General features: G+C 53.4%; 1 protein-coding gene and 1 pseudogene across 2 annotated transcripts; one reads left to right on the forward strand and one right to left on the reverse strand.

The window, feature by feature from the left end:
- The window catches only part of LOC119157274, a 40,957-nt pseudogene extending 29,026 nt beyond the window's left edge, over window positions 1–11,931 (forward strand).
- A 1,498-nt stretch (window positions 11,932–13,429) lies between these two features.
- LOC119157269 (nucleolar protein dao-5-like) lies at window positions 13,430–18,025 on the reverse strand. 2 transcript variants are annotated; one of them, XM_037408012.1, is made up of 3 exons: window positions 14,487–18,025; window positions 13,973–14,135; window positions 13,430–13,759 (listed from the first exon to the last, which is right to left on the reverse strand). In XM_037408012.1, exons 1-3 carry the CDS (start codon window positions 16,821–16,823, stop codon window positions 13,593–13,595), a joined length of 2,667 nt encoding a protein of 888 aa, XP_037263909.1. In that variant the 5' UTR covers window positions 16,824–18,025; the 3' UTR covers window positions 13,430–13,592. The 2 variants fall into 2 exon arrangements, with proteins under 2 accessions (XP_037263909.1, XP_037263908.1); XM_037408011.1 differs by having other exon boundaries at window positions 13,430–14,135.
- Between the last annotated feature and the right edge of the window lie 1,191 nt (window positions 18,026–19,216).

A 19,216-nucleotide genomic window follows, 5' to 3' on the forward strand; every position in this document is an offset into this window, starting at 1 on the left:
TGCAGTGCTGTAAAAGAGGAGGACAGTGTTACAGACAGCCCAGCAGAAATCTCCGTCCAGTGATTACTTCCAAAACAGCAAGCAGGCTAGTGATTGCTGCGTGCTGCATTCTTTGCTAAAATTTTGCTTAGTTGTAGCCTGAGAGTTGTGCTTAAGCTTGAAAACAAATGCCGTGTTTTGTGTGGTGGAAGTCAGAACTTCTGCCCCAGACCACATCTCATGGGTGCGCTCCACTTTGTTCAGAGCAAGGAGATGTCTCCTGTTCCTTGCCTAAGTACAGTCCTGCATGCTGCATTGTGTTGGGGTCTGTCTAGCCTGCAGTTTTCTTCTGACCACGGCAAGCACAGAGGCTGTGCAGGGCCAGGACTTGAGCACGGTTGCTTCCTGGACTTCGGCTGCCTAGGCTTCCCCAGTATGCAGAACAGCTAAACTAGGTTGTCCCTGCTCAGGCCTTCTACAGCTCATTGATGGGTCTGTTGTCCATGAATTTGCCTAAGTCCTATTTTGTCCTGCAGATAACATCTGCCTCCATCACCTCCAGTGGCAATGAAGCCCTGAAGTTCTCTCTGTGCTGTGCAAAGTCCTTTCTTCTGTCTGTTTTTTTTAACTGACCCCTTACTCATTTCATGGAGTGCTCCTTAGTCTTGTGCTGCAGGATTGGGTGAACAGGATTCCTCCACGCAGCTGATCCACCTTTGAATGATTCTTTCAGATTTTGGTCACATCCTCCTCTTCCTTCTCCTCTCCAGCTTGAGGAATCCCAGTCTTTCTTGTAGGGCAGCTTTTCCACTCCTCCGTTGTTTTGGTTGCCTTTCTCCACTTCCACTCTCTTCTTCCTGAGATGTGGAGACAGAACAGCACAGCAGTACTTGAGATGTGCTTGCTTTGAGATTTATTTGTGGTTCTACCTTGGTATTTTGGCCAAACCCATTTCTTTGTGCAGGATCTGTGGCCCATGCTTCCTAGCAGTAGCAAAACATAAATGGAAGTTATATTGCGGTGCTTGACATGGAGAATCTAGAGTCTCGGCGTACCTTGGAAGCTGAAGATGCTGCTACTGGAGTGCTGCAAAACCTGCCTTGGCACTGAAGGCAGCAGTGTCCCTAACAGACGTAAAGTTTTGTTCCTGGAGTTTATCCTTTCGATTCCTTGAAGTGATCCACTGGGGCATCCCCTAGCTCTTCACCTAGAAATGAAGCAAAGTCTTTGTTCCCAAACAAAGTGCCCAAAGCTGCGGGGAGAGCCAGGCTTGAGAGACACTGCAGAGCTGTGTATAGATGCCTCCTCTGTCCTTTGGTCTGTGCAGGGCTCTTCCTTTGTAACCTTTTTTATTCCAGCACTGATCGTCTGCACAGAGGGAGGTGTATGGCATCATACAAGTCTGGGTGGTTATTTGTTCACAGGGCTTTGCTTTCTTATTCCATACTTTGTTTTCCTGCTGCTGTCGTGCCCTTGCTACGGGATGTTGCTATTTCAGGGAAGCAGAGCGCTTGTCCTTGCACGATGCATGGGACTCTGTAATGAGCAGCCCTGCAACTCTGTATAACACAAGGGAGAAAAGACTGGATTTCCCTTGAGGCCTCATGGTACTTCCTACCTGCATGCATACTAGTTGAAATTGCAGTGTGCTACTAAGTTAAGGGGAAGATGTGAGAGGGCAAGGCAAGGTCTGGTTTTGCGGGTAGCAACACAATGACTGTTTGCAGGCAGCTTAAGGGGGATGCCTCCAGCATTTTCTGTCGCTCCAAGGGGTATCCCATGCGAGTCCTGCTCGGCCTCACAGGTAGGGGAACACACCATAGAGCAGCATGCAATTATCAAACTACTGGGAAGCGTGCTGACGAGCTGGATTGTTTTGTACTGGGCTTCCTGTTAGACCCAAGGAAAAGCCTTAGTCAGTTGTGTGCAAGCCCCAGCTCTCATTAAGCTTGGCCTTTTTGGACCAGGACCACTTGTGTCTTGTGTCCATGCTGAGTCCATCCCTGGTGGGGAGAATCTGTGCACTCACTCTCTTCTACTTACTGCAGTGCCTCCGCCATGGGTCTGCAGCCATCAAAGATTGGCAGTTTGTTTTGCCTGGGGGCAGAGGTCTGGGTTGCTGGCCTTCCGTGCCATACCTAGAGAAGCTTCTCATTCCCATTTCTCCTTTAGACTTTAGGTACCGGAAGCAGAAGGAGTCTGCGAAGGGTAAAGGCACAGAGCTACGATTGAGGAGCAGGCCCCAAAAATCTCAAGGACGCCCAGACTTTCAGAATGGCTTCTTCCTGGAGCCCTCCAACAGTTCTCCTGTCCAAGAAGAGCTGGAGAAACCATCAGGAAAACGCAAATGTAAAACCAAACACCTGGCAGGGATCTGTGATGAGGGGAAGGTATGGCTTGGACAGATGAGGGGAACACGTGTGGGGAGAAGAGAGAGAAGGGGACTCCTGTTAGTAAGACACGGCCACATGTGCCAAGGAGTTGTATTCCATTATTTTTCAGGGGAAGGGCTGCTGGAACCAGCCCAAAATGCGCTCTCTGAAGAAGCCCCAAGACTTGTGGACGCTTTGTAAGTCCCGTCGGGTCTCAGGGAGTTCCCCTGAATTGCCCATGGCCCAGAACGTTCCTCCTGGAGCTCGGCGGCTGATTGTGAACAAAAATGCAGGGGAGACCCTTCTGCAGCGAGCAGCTCGATTGGGCTATAAGGTGAGTTTTGGTGCCCTTTTCTGCTCTGTGTCTTGGGCTGCCTTGTCTGGGTTTGTGTGTAACCAGGCCTGCAGTGCTTTTGTCCATGTAGGACGTAGTGCTGTATTGCCTGCAGAAAAAGAGCAGTGATGTGAACCATCGTGACAATGCTGGCTACACAGCTCTGCATGAAGCCTGTGCGCGAGGCTGGATCGACATCCTCCACATTCTGCTAGAGCACGGTGCCAACGTGAACTGCAGTGACAGGATGGCACAAAGCAAGCCAGTGAGAGGGGAACATCTGGGGAAGCACTGAGAAGCGTAGGGGCAGGGAGCAGGGCGTGTTTTTCAGGATGAGCTGTTGGTCATTGCTAGATTTGTTTTAACTCAAAACAGAGCGTTTGCTTTGCAGACCCATCTAGTCTCTTCTTTTTCTGCTAATGCTTCTGTCCTTGCAGGCCTGTCCATGATGCAGTAGCAAATGACAACCTGGAAACCATGTGGCTTCTACTCTCCTATGGTGCTGATCCCACTCTGGCCACTTACTCTGGGCAGACAGCTGTGAAGCTTGCCACCAGTGAAGTGATGAAGCGCTTCCTCTGTGGTAGGTGCCAAGCCTGGGAGCAGCAGTGCTTCCATCCGTCCTGTCTGGCAGCATACGGGACCAAATCTAGGTATCAGATGTTTTAGAAGTACTTGAGCAGCAGGTGACTGAATAATTTTAGTTCTGTCCTGTCATGTGTATGTTGTTTTACCACCCAAACCTTGATTATAGAATTGTATATGGTTTTCCAAATAAGATGCAAGTCACTTTTCAGTCTTTAACATGCAAGGAGGTGGCAGTGACCTCTCGTGGTCACACAACTGAAGACAGTACTGTGTATGAGGCTTGGAGACTGTTCCACAGTTCCCAGTTACACTGCACTGCATAACCTGAGTGAGCATATTTTTGCTGCCAAGTGATGATGCCTTCTACTTGAAAACAGCTCTGCCCAAATGCTGCCTGCCTGCTGTTGTTAGAAAGGACCATTTTGGCTCCCTATGGCCGGGAATGAAGCGTACCTGCTTTCTGTGCTGTTTGTGTAGAAGCAAGATGAGTGTTGCGGCTTCTACATCCCAGCAAGGAAGAGACAGCTAGAGTAGCAGTGGTTCCCAGAAAGATACAAGGCAGAAAGTCTCCCGTGTTGAAAAAAACTTGTTTGCCACTGTCTGTCTGAGCTCCTCCAGGCTTAACTATACATGCAGGTGTCGGAGATGTAATTTTGAACTCAAATCCACCCTAAGAACCTTTCTTTCCAAGCCACTTAGTGTTGTCCATTTTCTCTTTTCAACTTCCGTTTCATGTTCTCAGGCACAGGGTCGCGTTGTCCTCTCCTGAGGTACCTTCTTGCAAGTCAGGTTTCAGCTTTCCCCATAATGCCTAACTGCAAAGTGGGGAAAAGCAGCAGAGGTGAACTGGCTCACCCCAGATCAATGGATATGCATGCCAGGGTCATGCTTTGACCAGTAGCTAAATGTTAATCCTCTCCATTTTTTCTCTTTAGATTACCTTTTGGATCTCCAGGGGCGCACTGATGGGGATCCTCGAACAGCGTGGGACTTCTACAGCAGCTCTGTACTAGGTGAGCTCATTCTATGCCCTTTCATGTACTGTACATATATACATTACTGAAGGGGCTAAAACTTTGAAGCCTCGTCTTGTTTGATCCTATATTGCTTTACATGGGCAGTGGGGTGGCGGGGTGGGGAAAAGCTAATACCCAAAGTCCAGAGCAGAGAGAAGTAATGCTAGGTAATGACACATCACTCACTCAGGTCTGTCCGTGTCCTTCCCAGCTCATGTCTTAGAGATCTTGCTGTCATGTTGCATGCTGGTAGTTGCTCCTGAAAAGGACATTTTCTTTGGGAAGCTGCACGTGTAGATCCCTCCAAATAGGCTGAACACGGTGTGCAAGGCTAGAATCCACATGCTGCTGTGCCTCCTGAGGGTCTTTGGGTATCGATCCAGGAGCATGTTATTCTTGTAGCAGTTCTTGCTACTCCCCAGCTAACCAGTCATCAAGATAAACCCAAGGAAGGCAGAGGACATACTTATTCCTTCGAGGTGTAGAAGTCTTGAACTTCCAGGTTCCCAGAGCTGCCCATCCCTCTCCTCTGCTTTGGAGGGGAGGCACTCATCCAGGTGAGGTCCTCTTCTTACAGTGCTGGGCATTTCCCAGTGAAGGCATGATTTGTACCTTTTACTGTCACTTTCTGAAATTGTGGTTACCATCTTAGAAGTTTTCTTGAAATGATACAGGCACAAGGTCCACAAATTGTTCCCTGTGTTGCTCCATTCCCCAGGGGTCCATGAGTGAAGATGTTCTGGATCTAGCTGGGGGAGTGGGCAGACTGCAGTGTCCCTCCCAACCACTTCTGAGACAGGAGATCAGCACTGTCAAGCCCTTCATAAAGACTTGGGTTACGTATGCTGGCAAGCTAGAAGGCTGTTGATTTTAGTTGCTCACATAGTCATTCCCAACATCCTCCTAGAAATGAAAAAAAATCAGATACATATGGAAGGGTACTCTTGGTAGAGGACTTATCCTTGGAGGACCGTGGTGTCTCTTCATTTCAGAGTAAAAGAAATTCTTTACTCCTAAGAACACTTTATTTGTAGGCTTTTGCACCTCAGGCACACCAAGAAGACTGTTCAAACCACAACCTCCTTCCTCTGAATTTCTCACTCCTGAAACTATCGCAGTCCTTTAAGAAGCAGCCTCTTTACCACAAGAAAAATAGTTATTCTTTGACCTGAATATTTTAAAAGTAAAGATATTACCTCTTTTGATTTGTCACTGTTTCCCACTTGGATTCCTCTTGATAAACAAGGAAGGAAAATTGTGTGTGGTTTTGTGGGTAGGAGAGTTTGGCTTGCTTTGATTACTACAGCATGCTGAGTTCTTGGTTGCCCAGAGAGCTGATGTGCTTGAGTTCTAGTATCTGCTTGTGTCCTGTTCATCAGCGTCCTTTCCTCTTGAGGATCCTGGCATGAGATTTAGACTGCCAATTGTCATACCCTCTCTAGGAGGCCCACTGCCACATGCAAGTAATTTAGAAATGTGCCATCTTGTTTTTCATATACCCTAATGCCTGAAATGGAACGGGTGGATCTTGGAAAAGCAAGCCAATTGTGTTTTGTTCAAATTAGCTGCTTGTCTCAGTTCTTTCATTTCCCTAGCCCTTGTCTTGTCTTGAAATATCTTGTCTTGCATCATGTCTTCCCACATTTCTGCCCTCCACCCCATAGGCAAAAAAAAAAAAAGGCTTTTTTTTTTTTCAATAAGCAAACGACCATTGAGTCTTTGGTGTTTCTTGGAGGAATGCAGGAGTGCTGGGATGCCATCGGTAGTGGCAGTTTACCACTCAGAAAGGCCTTGCTGAGACACTTGGCTAATACATGGAAAATCTCCCCAGGGAGCGCTGGGCACTGCACTTCCTTTCCTTCCCCTGGACCTTAGTCGAGATTTTCAGAGTATTTCTTCAATTGAGGGTGGAAAAAGACTACTTTCCCTGTCAGGCATGTCCTACCTCTTGCATTGGGACTTCACACTAAATCCTGGCCACTGTGGGTACGTCTCTGCTGGGTCTCTGTAATTCATGTGGTGCCATCTGTCAGGTTTTGTCTTCCATCTCTCCTGCGCTACCTGAAGCTGGTTAACAAGCCAGACAAATCCCACATTATCTGCCTGTACCCTTCCCTAGAAATGTCATTTCATCCTCGTTGCAGTAAAGATCCTTCCAGTGTGGACTGGCCTGATGCTTGCATCTCAGGTGCTTCAAACTTTAACAGTTACCTCTGCACAGCTCTTGGGAGAACATAGGTTCCTCCCAGACATCAGCGAATATCCCTGCAGAAATGTCAGTGACGCAAAATGTTCTGAAACCCTGTGGCTTTGGTGATGATGTGGGATATTTCTGTCTCTGGCTTGGAGAGAGGGTGACAGAGATCCCAAGCCAAATCACCACCACGCTGCAGTGAGAGGCTCAGTCACACTGCCCCTTCTTTTGCCCCTCAGCAGGGAGTGTTCCCAGTGCTGCCCTTGACACTGCCTTTGGGAGGCTGCGTGGCAAGTTGTGGCAAGGAACTAACTCAGTTGGGAAGTAATCCTTTATCCTGCCAGGTCTGTTTTCAGCGGGCACAGAAAGGGACCTTCCTTTCCATCCACACCTAGATCAGCTTACAGCAGTGGTGAAATGGCAGCATTAGACCACTGTCACCTGTGCTTTGCCAGGACACTGTGTGAGTTGGCAAGGAAGGGCAAGATGCCTGAGCCTGTGAGAAGGGGTTGGTTTCTTTACAGTGGCGTTTACTGAGTGTTTTGAAATGGGTCCTTTTGGCTTGGTTACCTTCAGCAGTCACCTCGGGTCACCAGGAGCAAATACTGCCCAGGGCAGGGGATTACCTCATTCAGCTCTGGAGTAACCGAGCTGCTCCCAGCTGTCATAGGCAGCAAACCAGCTCAGCAGAAAAAAGTCCTCCTCCTTCAGTGGTTCAGTCCTTCAAAATTTGCCTTCCATCAGGTCCACTAACTGAAGCACAAAGCATTGCATGTCCCTCAGGGTGGAGGAGAAATCCCAGGCCCCTGCTTGATCTGTTTTTATTCTTTGAGGCAAGAATGTTGTCCACATTTTCCTTTAGGTCTGCACATCTCTGGGAGCCAAAAGATAATGAGGGAAGCCAGGGTGTGGGATCTCTGAGGTCTGAGTCTGGTAAAGTCATCAGCATCTTGGACTTCACACTACTGTAGTTCCAGATACAAAGTCCCACGCCAGGGTCTTGTTCTACACCTGGGAGTAGCATTGTTGTGTCTGATTGTCTCCCTGTTACTCTGCAGTGGTACAGAATGTTTCTGTTCTTGTCGCAGCTTTCACTTGGGCTAACGGACAGGACCGAGTGTGAAGAGTTTTCAGGACAGACATTGGACTGTGTTGCCGCATTAAATGCATTTAATTCTTTTTTTCCCTGGGTTGCTCAAGAAATTGGAATTTTTTTGGTGATAGCATCTGAGCTTTGCCTAGCAGTGATGTCAGACCAATACTCATGTCACTTATTTTTGTCCTATTCTACAATGAGTTTTGAAGATTTAAGTACTCTGGTTTTCTGTTTCTTAGGGATTTTTTTTTCCCTTGGCAGGACTAAGAAATTCCTTCTTTTTTTTCCTGAGACCCTGTTTGAGCCTGTATCTCCTGTCATCTGCTGTTGTTTCTTTATTAAAATAACATTCTCACTGGGTGCTGGATTTATTTGTAGAGCAGTATGGTGCGTGGAGCTTTCTCATGCAGCACACCATAAGATTTCTTTTTTTCCCCAGCCTTTTCTCTTGCAGGTGGTATTGAACTTTTGCGTGATTGGTTTATTTGCTCACTAGCACATTTGGTCTGACTTCTTTCTGTAGAATCTGAACTCTATTTTCTGGAAGTTTTTGGAGTTACTCTCTTTTATCTCAGCGGGACAAAAACCACTCTGCAAACCTAAGACTATTGATACTTCTTAACAATGAAATCCAGACAGCAAGCTGTTTTTCAACAGATGGTTTTTCAATTCAGATTAGTGAATGGTAAATTTAACTGCTTTTAAATGGCTGATGGATCAAGTGCGCTATTTGCCATCTCTTATGGACACAAATACCGCTGAAGCTGAGGTACCTCCTGGAACAGCCAGCTTCAAGCCAGAAATCTGCAGGGCTGATTCTCTGAAGTCATGCTTGGTGTTGTTTGGTTGTATTAGTCTTTAGATCTGCTGCTCAGTTTGGTGGCACAGCCTTGCAGTCCTTACTTAGACACGGTTGCTGGCACACACCTCTAGATAACCTGCTGACAGTTGTCAAGAGTGGAATCCGGATGGAGAAGTACTCAACAAGCAGAGCGCAGTGCCTTCCTTTATAGGATCTGTGCAGAAAAAGCACCTCATACATCCACCTCCTGCTCTGGCGCAGGCTCTGAGGACAGCTGTGCTGGCAAAGCAGAGGGGACTGAGGCTGTTTCAGGGAGAGCCTGGGGGCCAGCACGTGTTTGGCCCAAGAAAAGACTACCAGTCAAAGTGGCTCGTTTTGCAAGCAGGCCGTGCCTCGTCTTGTGTGCAGGATCAGTGTAAACCTAAAGGTTGCTGCTATGACATAAGATGTTCTTTCTACCTGATGCGGTCACCAAGTGGAGTCTTGCTGTGCAGAGCAGCCAGCGCTCACACAGAGTTCCTCTGAGATGAGGGGCTCGAAGGAGAGCAGGAAGAGCCCCCGGGACTTGGCTCTTACAGTTGCTGTGATGTTGTGGGAAGGTTCATGGGAAATTGCAGTGGTAGCCGGTTCAGCTGGGCAGAGCTGTTCCCCAGGGAGTGATGAGCACTGTCTGGTGTGAAACTGTGAGTGATGCCAATGTCTCTTTTGCTTGTTGCAGAGGGGAAAGATAGCACTGGATGTGATCTTCTGCTCAACCCTCCAGGAAGTTCAGACCAGGAGGAAGAGGAGCAAGACAACTTCATGTTTGAGTTCTCAGACAAGCCACTGCTTCCCAGCTATAACCTCCGAGTATCAGTGTCTCGGGGGTGAGTATCTTTTCCCAGAGCAGAGAGCATTTGGGTGACATTAATGCTGGGCTGGAGGGCGAGCTCACAGAACAGAGCCCTTGAGCTTATGAGGCTAGCAACAGTACAAGAAAGCCTTAGGCTGTTCTCCAGGTGAGAGATAACATGAAATATAAAATTCATACCCGCCTGGGAAACTTTGAGAGCCCAAGCTGACTGTGTGCTAAGGAGACAGGCCATACAGAGTTGCACTTGTGTCCTGTAGACCAGAAAGCACTCCTCCAAAGGAGATGATACCTTTATCCCTGTTCTGCAGGTAGAGACTGAGGAATGGTGCTATTGTAGCTTCCCCAGAAGGAGCAAATTGCTGCTGCTGCAGCAGTAACCCTCTTGTGGCACACTCCCTGTCATGAGCCATCTCATAATGAAGCATTGGACAGACTCTTACTTAGAATAATGTGAAGGTAGAAACGACACTTTGTGAGCCCCAAGTCAGAGAAGCAAGTAGAAGATATAGGGTAAGATGGAATTTGTTTGACTGATTGTGTGATCCTCCCCCTCTACTCTGCCCTGGTGAGGCCGCATCTGGAGTGCTGTGTCCAGTTCTGGGCCCCTCAGTTCGAGAGGGAGGGAACTGCTGGAGGGGCTCCAGCGGAGGGCTGCCAAGATGATGAGGGGACTGGAACATCTCCCTGATGAGGAAAGGCTGAGAGAGCTGGGTCTCTTTAGCCTGGAGAAGAGAAGACTGAGAGGGGATCTCATCAACGTCTACAAACACCTTAAGGGCAAGTGTCAGGAGGATGGGACTCTTTTCAGTGGTGCCCAGTGACAGGACAAGGGGCAACGGGCACAAACTGCAGCACAGGGAGCTCCATCTGAGTACGGGGGAAGAACTTCTTTATCTTGGGGGTGACAGAGCACTGGCACAGGCTGCCCAGAGAGGCTGTGGAGCCTCCTCTGGAGACATTGAGAACCCGCCTGAACGTGACTCTGTGCAACCTGCTCTAGGAGAACCTGCTTTAGCAGGAGATTGGACTGGGTGATCTCCAGAGGTCCCTTCCAACCCCAGCCATTCTGTGATGCTGTCATTCTGTGATTCTCAGAAGTCCATCTCTGAGGTGGTCACCTTGGCTTCTTGTTGCAGTCAGCAAAGACTTGACGGCAGGATTTATCCAAATGAGGGCAGGAGTAAACATGGGGCTGGTCCTTGGTCCTCTCCCCCAGAGTTAATGAAAAGAGGAGAAAGAATGAGGGACTACAGGTGAGGGAGACCTATACATGGGGGAATCAAGCAAGGAAAGACCCCTTTGGTTTCGGAAAAGACGGGTTTAAGGGACGACTTGTTTAACACAAAACTGAGAAGCAGCACAGGTAAAGCCAAAAGGAATAGCTGTTTTTGTGTCATCTGTCTGATGCCTGCTGTTCTGTACCACAGGTGGTCACAGGCTTGGTGTCCCCTTCACAGACAGCAGCATATCAGTCATTTCAGCTCCTTGAGGTTAAGAGCAGCTTGTGTACCTTAGGTGGTGCTTTTCCTTCAGATTCAGGTTAGAGACACTGGGTTGGAGGCAGGGCCTTGTAGGAATGCAGTCAGCGTCTGGCAGTGTGCATCTCTTGGGGTCCTGCTGCTCACGTTCCTGCAGAGTTCTGGCTGTGCGGCAGCATGGCAACCTGCGTTGCTTGGGACAGACCTGGCCGCCCTCAATGAGCAGGCGGGGGTAGTAAAGGATCTCCGCGTGCAAACCTGCTGCAAGCCTCCCTCTCTCCTCCTCCTGATGCTGCTCCTAGCCCTCTTTTTCTCCAGCAATGGGCAGCAGTGGCTTGCATTGATGGGTCCCAGTAGACTTGTTTCCCCTCCATCGTGGGGAAGGCTACATCAGGGCACAGCGCTGGAGCGGTCCTCCCTTCTCCACCCCTTCTGACACCATGGCTCTTGGATTTGCCGGGATTGCAGCGGGGCGAAAGGCGACTTGGAAGAGGCAGCAACAAAAGTGCTACTTTTCTGTTTAGTGAGTTTCTGTGCCTGCCAATTTCTGTCCATCCAGAGGGACACATACGGCACCCAGGAGAAATGGCCGGGTGGGAAACGGAGCCTCTGGTGTGGCATTGCTGGGTGGGGATGCTGCCGGGACACCGTTGGTGGCATACCTTCCACACCGATGTTCCTGTCCTGAGTGCTTTAAAAAGCTGTGACCTGCAAAATAGTGATCAAAGCGAGGTGCATCTCTGAGCCTGGGTCCTGTACGTGTGGTCTGCCCAGGCCCCGCGGAGGAGGACCCCACGGAGAATAGTGCCTGGGCCTCAGCAGCAGTGCTGTGTCGCAGGGAGGCAGTGAGGTGGGCATACTCCTCCACCCCTAACCCACCATCCCCTTGCTGTCCTTGCAGGCCCTGCAACTGGTTCCTCTTCTCCGATGTGCTCAAGTGGCTGAAGCTGTCCTCCCGCATATTCCAGGCCCGCTTCCCACACTTTGAGATCGCCACACTGCCCAAGGCGGAGTTCCAGCGTCAGGTCTCTCTCAGCCAGGTGCTGGCACAGGAGGAGGTACAGGAGAGTCCCGAGCTGGCACAGGGTGCTGCAGAGACAGTGGAGCTGGTGCACTAGGACAAGCTGTTGGGGAGACTCTGCTGCTCCTCCCAGCACACAGACACCTGCTTCTGCACTGGTGCTGGTAGTGGAAGCTCTGCAGCTCAGCCCAGCTGTGCCCAAACCCCACTGCTGGTGTCCAGCTTTAGTGCCTGGCAACCCTGGCTGTGGGGCAGCCATTTTCTGTCTGGCTTCACCCTGGGGAGCAGAGTGTGCATAATATTTGTTATTTGTTTCTTTTGGAAAGACCCATTTTACACCTGCTTCCCTACTCCCCAGCCCAGGTGCGCTCCAAGGCACAGGGATGGCTTAGCCTCTGTACGTGCCCAGGATGTACCTGTATCCTGAAACTGCTCCTGAAAAGATGCAGAGAGGCTTTAAAGAAGGGAACAGGGAATGAGATGGGAAGCTGGAGTGCAAGAAATAAGCCGTGGATTTATAACTAGGTCCATGTGGGTACTGGTGCCGATCAAAGCCACTTCAGAAGACTGGAAGTCCAAAGGTCACAACAGGAGGCTAAAGGAAAAGGCAAAGGCAAAACTGAGTAGAAAATGGCCCAACTGTGTTGGCTGGTGAGAGCAGAAAGCCCCAAACCAAAACTAGATATCCAGGTCAGCAGCAGACATTTAGCAATGGGAAGTAACACAGCTGAGCAACTCGGTTGTTACCTACCCCTGCCTTGACCATAGCAGTGCGCAGGATGCCAGCTCAGCTTTTTGATATACTGCAGGCAAAGTGGTGCTGATACGAGGAGCCCGAGAGCCACACAGCAGAGCCAGCAAGATTTCTGAGAGCCTCGCAGCAAAGCACCAGGCTGGTACCTGAATGTACTCCAGCCTGACGAAAAGAGCTGCTGGTCCAGGGATACAAAACCTGTTTTGATCCCTGCAAGCAAAGCATTGCCTGGGTATGACTTTCAGAATGAGAGGCACAAGGCCTGTGATTGCTTCTGGCAGGTCATTCACATGGCTGTAGAAGAAGAGACCAAGGGCAGCAGGAGTGCCCTGGCAGTGGGAGTAGAAGGAAAGTCTTGATCACGCACCACTTGGGGGGGGGACGGACTTGACCACAGATGGGGTGCAGCACTGCACTTGCTGCTAATGACAGGTGAGCATTAGAGCAGGGGAGGAGGGTCTTATAAATGGAGGGGCAAGTGGCTAATGTACATGCTCCCACCCCCCCTACAATGGGGAGGTTCCCTGGGATACCAAGGTGATGAGGCATGGGGCAAGCATTAGGTAAAACAGACTTAAGATTACGATACAAATGAAATGCTCAAAGTCCTTGGCTTGAATAGCAGAGAGGTGAGTGGGAAGGGAGCTTGAGGTAGTCAAGCCAGACAGCCGGCTTGCTGCCAGCACCAGCCCAGGGCTTGCCCCAGCCAGTGCTGGGACACCCTGGTGACACGTTGACTCAAAAAACGGATCCCAAGGAGCGAGGCCAGCGGAGGCCCCATCTGGTTGGGAGCTGGAATGCCAGCGGCATGGGCAGAGGCCGAGGGCACAGGCTCTGCTCAGCGTGGAGAAGAGGGAGCACAGGGGCTCTCCAGCTCTGCCTGCTGGCGTGGGCCTTGCCTGCGCGGGTCTTTCTGCCAGGGTGGAGCAGGCACACATGAGCCCTGGGGGAAAATGGTCAGCTTTTATTGGCCTCAGAAAGCATGCAGGGCCCAGCAGAGGCTGGCGCCACGATGTCCTCAGGGCAGCTGAATGCGTGGGGCGCAGTCCCGGCAGCCATCCCTCCAGTGCCTCCCTGCGCTGCACCTTCCGCATGCAGCACGGGCTCAGGGGCAGCCGGCACCTTCATGGGCCCCGCTGGCAGCAGGGCGCTGCTGCTCTCGCTGTGCCGTGATGCAGGTACAGGAGAAAGCCCTGCGCAGAGCCCTGAGCACCCTGCGGAAGAGGGAGGGCCGTCGCCGTCGAGCTGGGGTGTGCGGCAGGGCGGCGATGCCTGTGGAAGAAGGAGAGCTGTAGGCAAGGGGCTGGGCAGGTAATGGGCAAGGTCCTGCCTGCTCCCCACCACCGAGGGCTTTCCCCAGGGAGGGGTGTCCAGGGAACGGCCAGCCCCTCTGCACGCAGTCCTGCCGCCCTGGCCTGGGTGCAGGGCGCCGGGACAGCCGGACCGGGCCTGCCCTGGCCGAGGCAGCGCTCGACTCGGACGTACCTGGCTCATCCTCGGGCTCATCCCTGGAGCCGGAGCAGGGCGATGTGTTACCACTCTGCTCGGAGGCTGCCTGGCCCTCCGGGGGATCAGCGTGGGGGTCCTGGAAGAGCTCCAGGCTGTCTTCCCACTTGTCGTCCTCCTTGGCCAAGACCCCTGGCGCCTCCTATAAAAACAGGAACAACAAAGGGAGAGCTAAGCATCCGTCACTGGATGCGGGGAGAAACCGGCGCTTGGGGATGGGGTTTCGTGGTAGGCTTGGCAGTGTTAGGTGTCGGGTTGGCTGGGCTTACGGTCCTGCAGCCAGAGGAGGGCTGCGTGTCGCCTCTGTGCTGGGAGGTCGCCTGCATGGGGAGAGCAAGACTAAAGGCGGGGGCGGGGGCCGGGGGGGTGGTGGTGGTGGGGAGGAGATGGAGAGGATGTCCACCAGCCATGTCCCTGCCACACATGCCCTGGGCGCCGCGCCTGCCTCCGGTACCTGGGGATGCTCGGTGCTGGCCACGCGCCCCTGGCTCACCTGGTGCCAAGGCTCCCAAGGCAGGGGACAAGCTGTCTCATTGTCTCCGTTCTCTGCTGCTGGGGCAAGGTGTGGTGTGGCGGTGTTGTCCACAGCATTTTCAGGCAACAAAAAAGCCCCTTCATGATCGTGTGCTGCCGGGGAGACGATGGCTGCACTAGCCTCTCCTGGAGGGTCTCCAGACATGGGAGAAGCCATGTGTTCTCCATCCTGGCGTTCGTCTGGGACAGGAGAGGCTGTGCTGGGCTCTCCCCGAGGCTCTGCAGCCAATGTAGACTCGCTATCCTCAGTTGCTGCACGTGGTTTTACTGCCATCGCCGCATCCATGCTTTGTGCCGAGTGCCGCTGTTCCACCGGCTGCTGGCTGCGTTCTTGGATCACAGCCTCAAGCTCGTGCAGGACATCACTCATGTCCCACCAAGCTGCGTCCTGCAGAGCCACGGTGTGGGCTGTGGGGCTGTGTGGGGCAGGTGCCTGGCTCCCTGTCTGTGCTGCTGTGCCCTGCTTGCTGAAGAGAGAAGCCGGTGCCTTTGCCGCCTCCTGTTCTGTGGGAGCGAGTGGCGAGCGCTGCTCCTCTTCCTCAGCAGCTGCAGCCAGGGCAGCAGCTGCTGGCTCGGTGTTTGTGGAATGTGCCGGGTCAGCAGACGCATCCTGCAGGTGCCCAGCTGTGACTCCTGCCGCGTGTGTGCCAGAGCTGCTGGGACGGCAGGACCCCTCCAAAAGCTCTGGGAACAAAGGGTTGACCCAGATGCTGTGGATCTTGATGTCCTCTTCTTGGGACAGTTCTTTGGTGCTGATATCTTCCCAGCTATCAAGCTTGGCCAGGGCCCCTGGGTGGTTCTTTGGCACTTGTGGGACTAAGGCCCTTTCTGCCTTCGCCCAGTGCTTCCCGCGGACATGGGCTGCCATGCTTGCAGGACTTCCTGCAGGACTTCCCCTCCTCCTGTGCTGGCTGTGGGCCAGGAATCTCGACTTCAGCTTCTGCAGATCCTCCTCCTTCCTGGAGCAGTCTGCCACATGTGAAATAACCTCAGGCTTCCTACGGGCCCTCCGTTGGCTCCGCACCGGCTTGCCTATGAGGATGCACTTGTAGCGTCCCACTGGTGCTTTGGAGCCTTGCTGTACTGCTCGTGCCTGGTGCCCTGGCCCCACATGCCTCGTACCCATGGAAGCTGGCACAGACACCCTGCCAGCAGCACTGGTGCTCCCGTGTTCATGGGGGTCATGCACGGGCTTAGGTGCAGGGGCCTTGCTGCTCCTGGCTGCCTGGACCTCATCTCTTCTTGCCCTTTTCAGCAGCATCATGCTGCTTTTTGAGTCCTGCTTTTCCGCTGGCCTCTTGTGCCGCACCTCACTTACGTCCCACTGAGCTGCGTCCTGCAGAGCCACGGTGTGGGCTGTGGGGCTGTGTGGGGCAGGTGCCTGGCTCCCTGTCTGTGCTGCTGTGCCCTGCTTGCTGAAGAGAGAAGCCGGTGCCTTTGCCGCCTCCTGTTCTGTGGGAGCGAGTGGCGAGCGCTGCTCCTCTTCCTCAGCAGCTGCAGCCAGGGCAGCAGCTGCTGGCTCGGTGTTTGTGGAATGTGCCGGGTCAGCAGACGCATCCTGCTGGTGCCCAGCTGTGACTCCTGCCGCGTGTGTGCCAGAGCTGCTGGGACGGCAGGACCCCTCCAAAAGCTCTGGGAACAAAGGGTTGACCCAGATGCTGTGGATCTTGATGTCCTCTTCTTGGGACAGTTCTTTGGTGCTGATATCTTCCCAGCTATCAAGCTTGGCCAGGGCCCCTGGGTGGTTCTTTGGCACTTGTGGGACTAAGGCCCTTTCGGCCGTCGCCCAGTGCTTCCCGTGGACATGGGCTGCCATGCTTGCAGGAGTTCCCCTCCTCGGGTGCTGCCTGCGGGCCAGCTCTCTCCGCTCCAGCTCTGGCAGATCTTCCTCCTTCCTGGAGCAGTGTGCCACACGTGTCACATCCTCCGGCTTCCTAAGAGCCCTCCGTTGGCTCCGCACCGACTTGCCTATGAGGATGCACTTGTAGCGTCCCACTGGTGCTTTGGAGCCTTGCTGTACTGCTTGTGCCTGGTGCCCTGGCCCCACATGCCTCGTACCCATGGAAGCTGGCACAGACACCCTGCCAGCAGCACTGGTGCTCCCATGTTCATGGGGGTCATGCACGGGCTTAGGTGCAGGGGCCTTGCTGCTCCTGGCTGCCCGGACCTGATCTCTTCTTGTCCTTTTCAGCAGCATCATGCTGCTTTCTGAATCCCTCAAAAGGCACCGGTTTGTCTCCTGTGCAGCTGTGGTGTTGGCTGTGGGGCTGCATGGGGCACGCCTGCAGCTCTGCATCCTGCCGGCTGCATCCCACTCACCACAGCAGACCCGAGGAGATGGGACAAGCTGTCGGGGTCTGCTGGCAGCTTCCCTGCTCTGGGAAGAAGATTTGGAAGGTGCTGCTGCCTGCGGCTGCCCATGGCCCACCTGTGGGCAGGAAGAGCATGAGTCAGGTGATGGAGGTGGCTACATTGGCACAGCGGCCCCCCCAGTGCTGGCAAGCCCAGCCGCAGCACCAAGAAAGATCCATGTGGCCCCGTCCCACCGCCACCACCCCGTCCTGCCCCATCTCTCACCTGGTGCAGGGTCTGCAGCCTGGGCAGCCTGCTCTGGTGCTGGGGGCGGGTGTTCGCCTCCTCATGCGTGGGCATCTTTGGCGGCGTCTGCCGCTGACCTGCCATGGTCACCCAGGGGAGATGCTGCCTCCTGAGGGAGTCGCTCTTCTGGGAGTGGACACCCCAGGGCTCTCGCCCCTTAAATACCCCCACGGTCACCGTGGAGACCCGCATCACATTGGCCTCTGGGCATGATGCGCTGCCTGCATCACAAAGCCCTGGGCAATGGCTGTGGAGATGCCCACGCCCCACCCGTGAGCACCTGCGCCCCTTTTGAAGTGTCTCACTTGGTGAGGGACGCCAATGGCAATAGCTTTGCCACCAGGCTCTCCAGCATCTTTGTTTTTTGGCAAAGTAAGCCTGCACGGACACGATGCGGGTGGGTTCTCTCCCGTTGCTGGGGGCTGCTGGCTGACACCGAGAGGCGTGGGTGTTGTCCGTGGGCAGCTGCCTTCCCACACGGTGAAGCTTCAGCACTGGCATCAGCTGTGGCTCTGCTCCTGGTGGTTCTGCCTGCTCCGGGCTGAGCGCTCGGGGAAGGGGAAGCATCCATGAGTGTAGGAATGGGGATGTTTCCGAGGAGCAGCCCTGTGGTTTTCTAAACCTTCTGAGTACTGGGAGCCGAGCAGCGCTGGGCTCTGGGTGTGCCCGGGGCAGCTGCTCTGGCTGAGAGCGCCCTTCCCCTGCGATGCCTCTGCTGTCTCGCTGTCTGCCATGGGCTCTCCTGCCAGGTTGGAAGGGGGTGGCGTTTCTGTCTTGGCTGAAGTGCGTAATTGATGGACGCGACCAGAAGGGGCAGATGTAGGCCTGTACGCCTTCAGCACCTTCCTAAGGGGCTTGTGCTGCTTTCCCCCCACAAAGAGGGAGAGCCTGTGTTTCATGATGTGAGGTGGCTTCTTGTCTCTTGCCGCAGGGCAACAAGCCGTGGATCTCCCCGCCCCATGGAAAGGGTATCCGCCTGACCATTGCTGAAGAAAGAGACAAGAGACTGGCAGCCAAGCAGAGCAGTGGGTGACCTCCAGCTCGGGTCAGCCGTGGTCCTTTCAGTGTATTAATTATACCGTTTGCCAAGTGGCGGTGTGAGTGGCTGAGGAGCATCCAAGGGCTGGAGGGAGCCGTGCTGTGCCAGTGTGAAGCCACACTCCGCTCTCTAGAAGGGCCTGCTGATGCGGGGAGACTCCTGGTGACCTGAGCAATCACCAGAACCAACTTCCAGAAGGGCAAGGGGGAGCGGTAGGAGACCCTCCAGGCTGGTCCGTTCCTGGGAAGGTGCTGGCAGAAACGCTCCTGGACACCGTTCCCAGGGCCATGCTGGAGGAGCAGGGCTCTGGAAGAGCCAGCTGGGCTCTCCCTGGGGCCAGTGGTGCCAGACAGGCTTGAGGCTCTCTGGGATTGCCCCTGGCCGCGGGACTGAGCAGAGAGGGGAGGCTCCGTGACCAGTGCCAGGGGTGGGTGGTGCATTGGCCGGTGAGTTGGGCTTTGGCGGGGGGCGGTGCTCAGCATCCTGAGCCCAGCTGACAGCTGCTTACTGGCATGGATGGTCCCTCACGGGCTGCTCTTCAGTGCCTTTCCTCTGGAGGTGGAGTGTTGGGGTCTGCAGCGTGTCTGCAGACGAGTTAGTTGACTTTAAAGACTTAGTCGTGTTCCTTTAAGACAGCCACAAAAATGACAAGTATGTGAACAGGATGTGTAGAACCGGAGCTTAGAACCGCAGCAAACGGGCACCTACAGCAAGAGCAAAGAGCAAGCAAGAAGAAGACGACAGCAAGCCTATCAGGGTCTGACACACGTACTATCTAAGATATATAAGCAATCTGTACAGATAATAAAGGCCATTCTGGCCATTTTGTCTGAACCCAGCCACGTAGATATAGTGTTTTTATGTCCGTCTTGACTTGCGTCACCTCGACGTGCCGATATGATCCCAGTAAGGGGTATCAGGAGGAGACCCTGAGACTGTGCCCCCGATAAGGGGTGTCAGGAGCAGATCCTGAGGCTGTGACCAGCGGGTTGCTGGGGAGGTGGAGCCTGGTGAAGCGGAATAGCACAGCAGGCGGCTGCTAGATCCCGGGA

This window comes from Falco rusticolus, chromosome 14, assembly GCF_015220075.1.
Source record: "Falco rusticolus isolate bFalRus1 chromosome 14, bFalRus1.pri, whole genome shotgun sequence".
NCBI classification, from domain to species: Eukaryota; Metazoa; Chordata; class Aves; order Falconiformes; family Falconidae; genus Falco; species Falco rusticolus.

Excerpts from the sequence above, each read along its gene's own strand:
- LOC119157269 (XM_037408011.1), bottom strand. The coding sequence starts at position 16,823 with ATGCAGAGCTGCAGGCGTGCCCCATGCAGCCCCACAGCCAACACCACA. Across the intron at positions 14,136-14,486 it reads CTTGGGAGCCTTGGCACCAG|GAGGCGCCAGGGGTCTTGGC; the intron begins GTGAGCCAGGGG and ends CTGTTTTTATAG.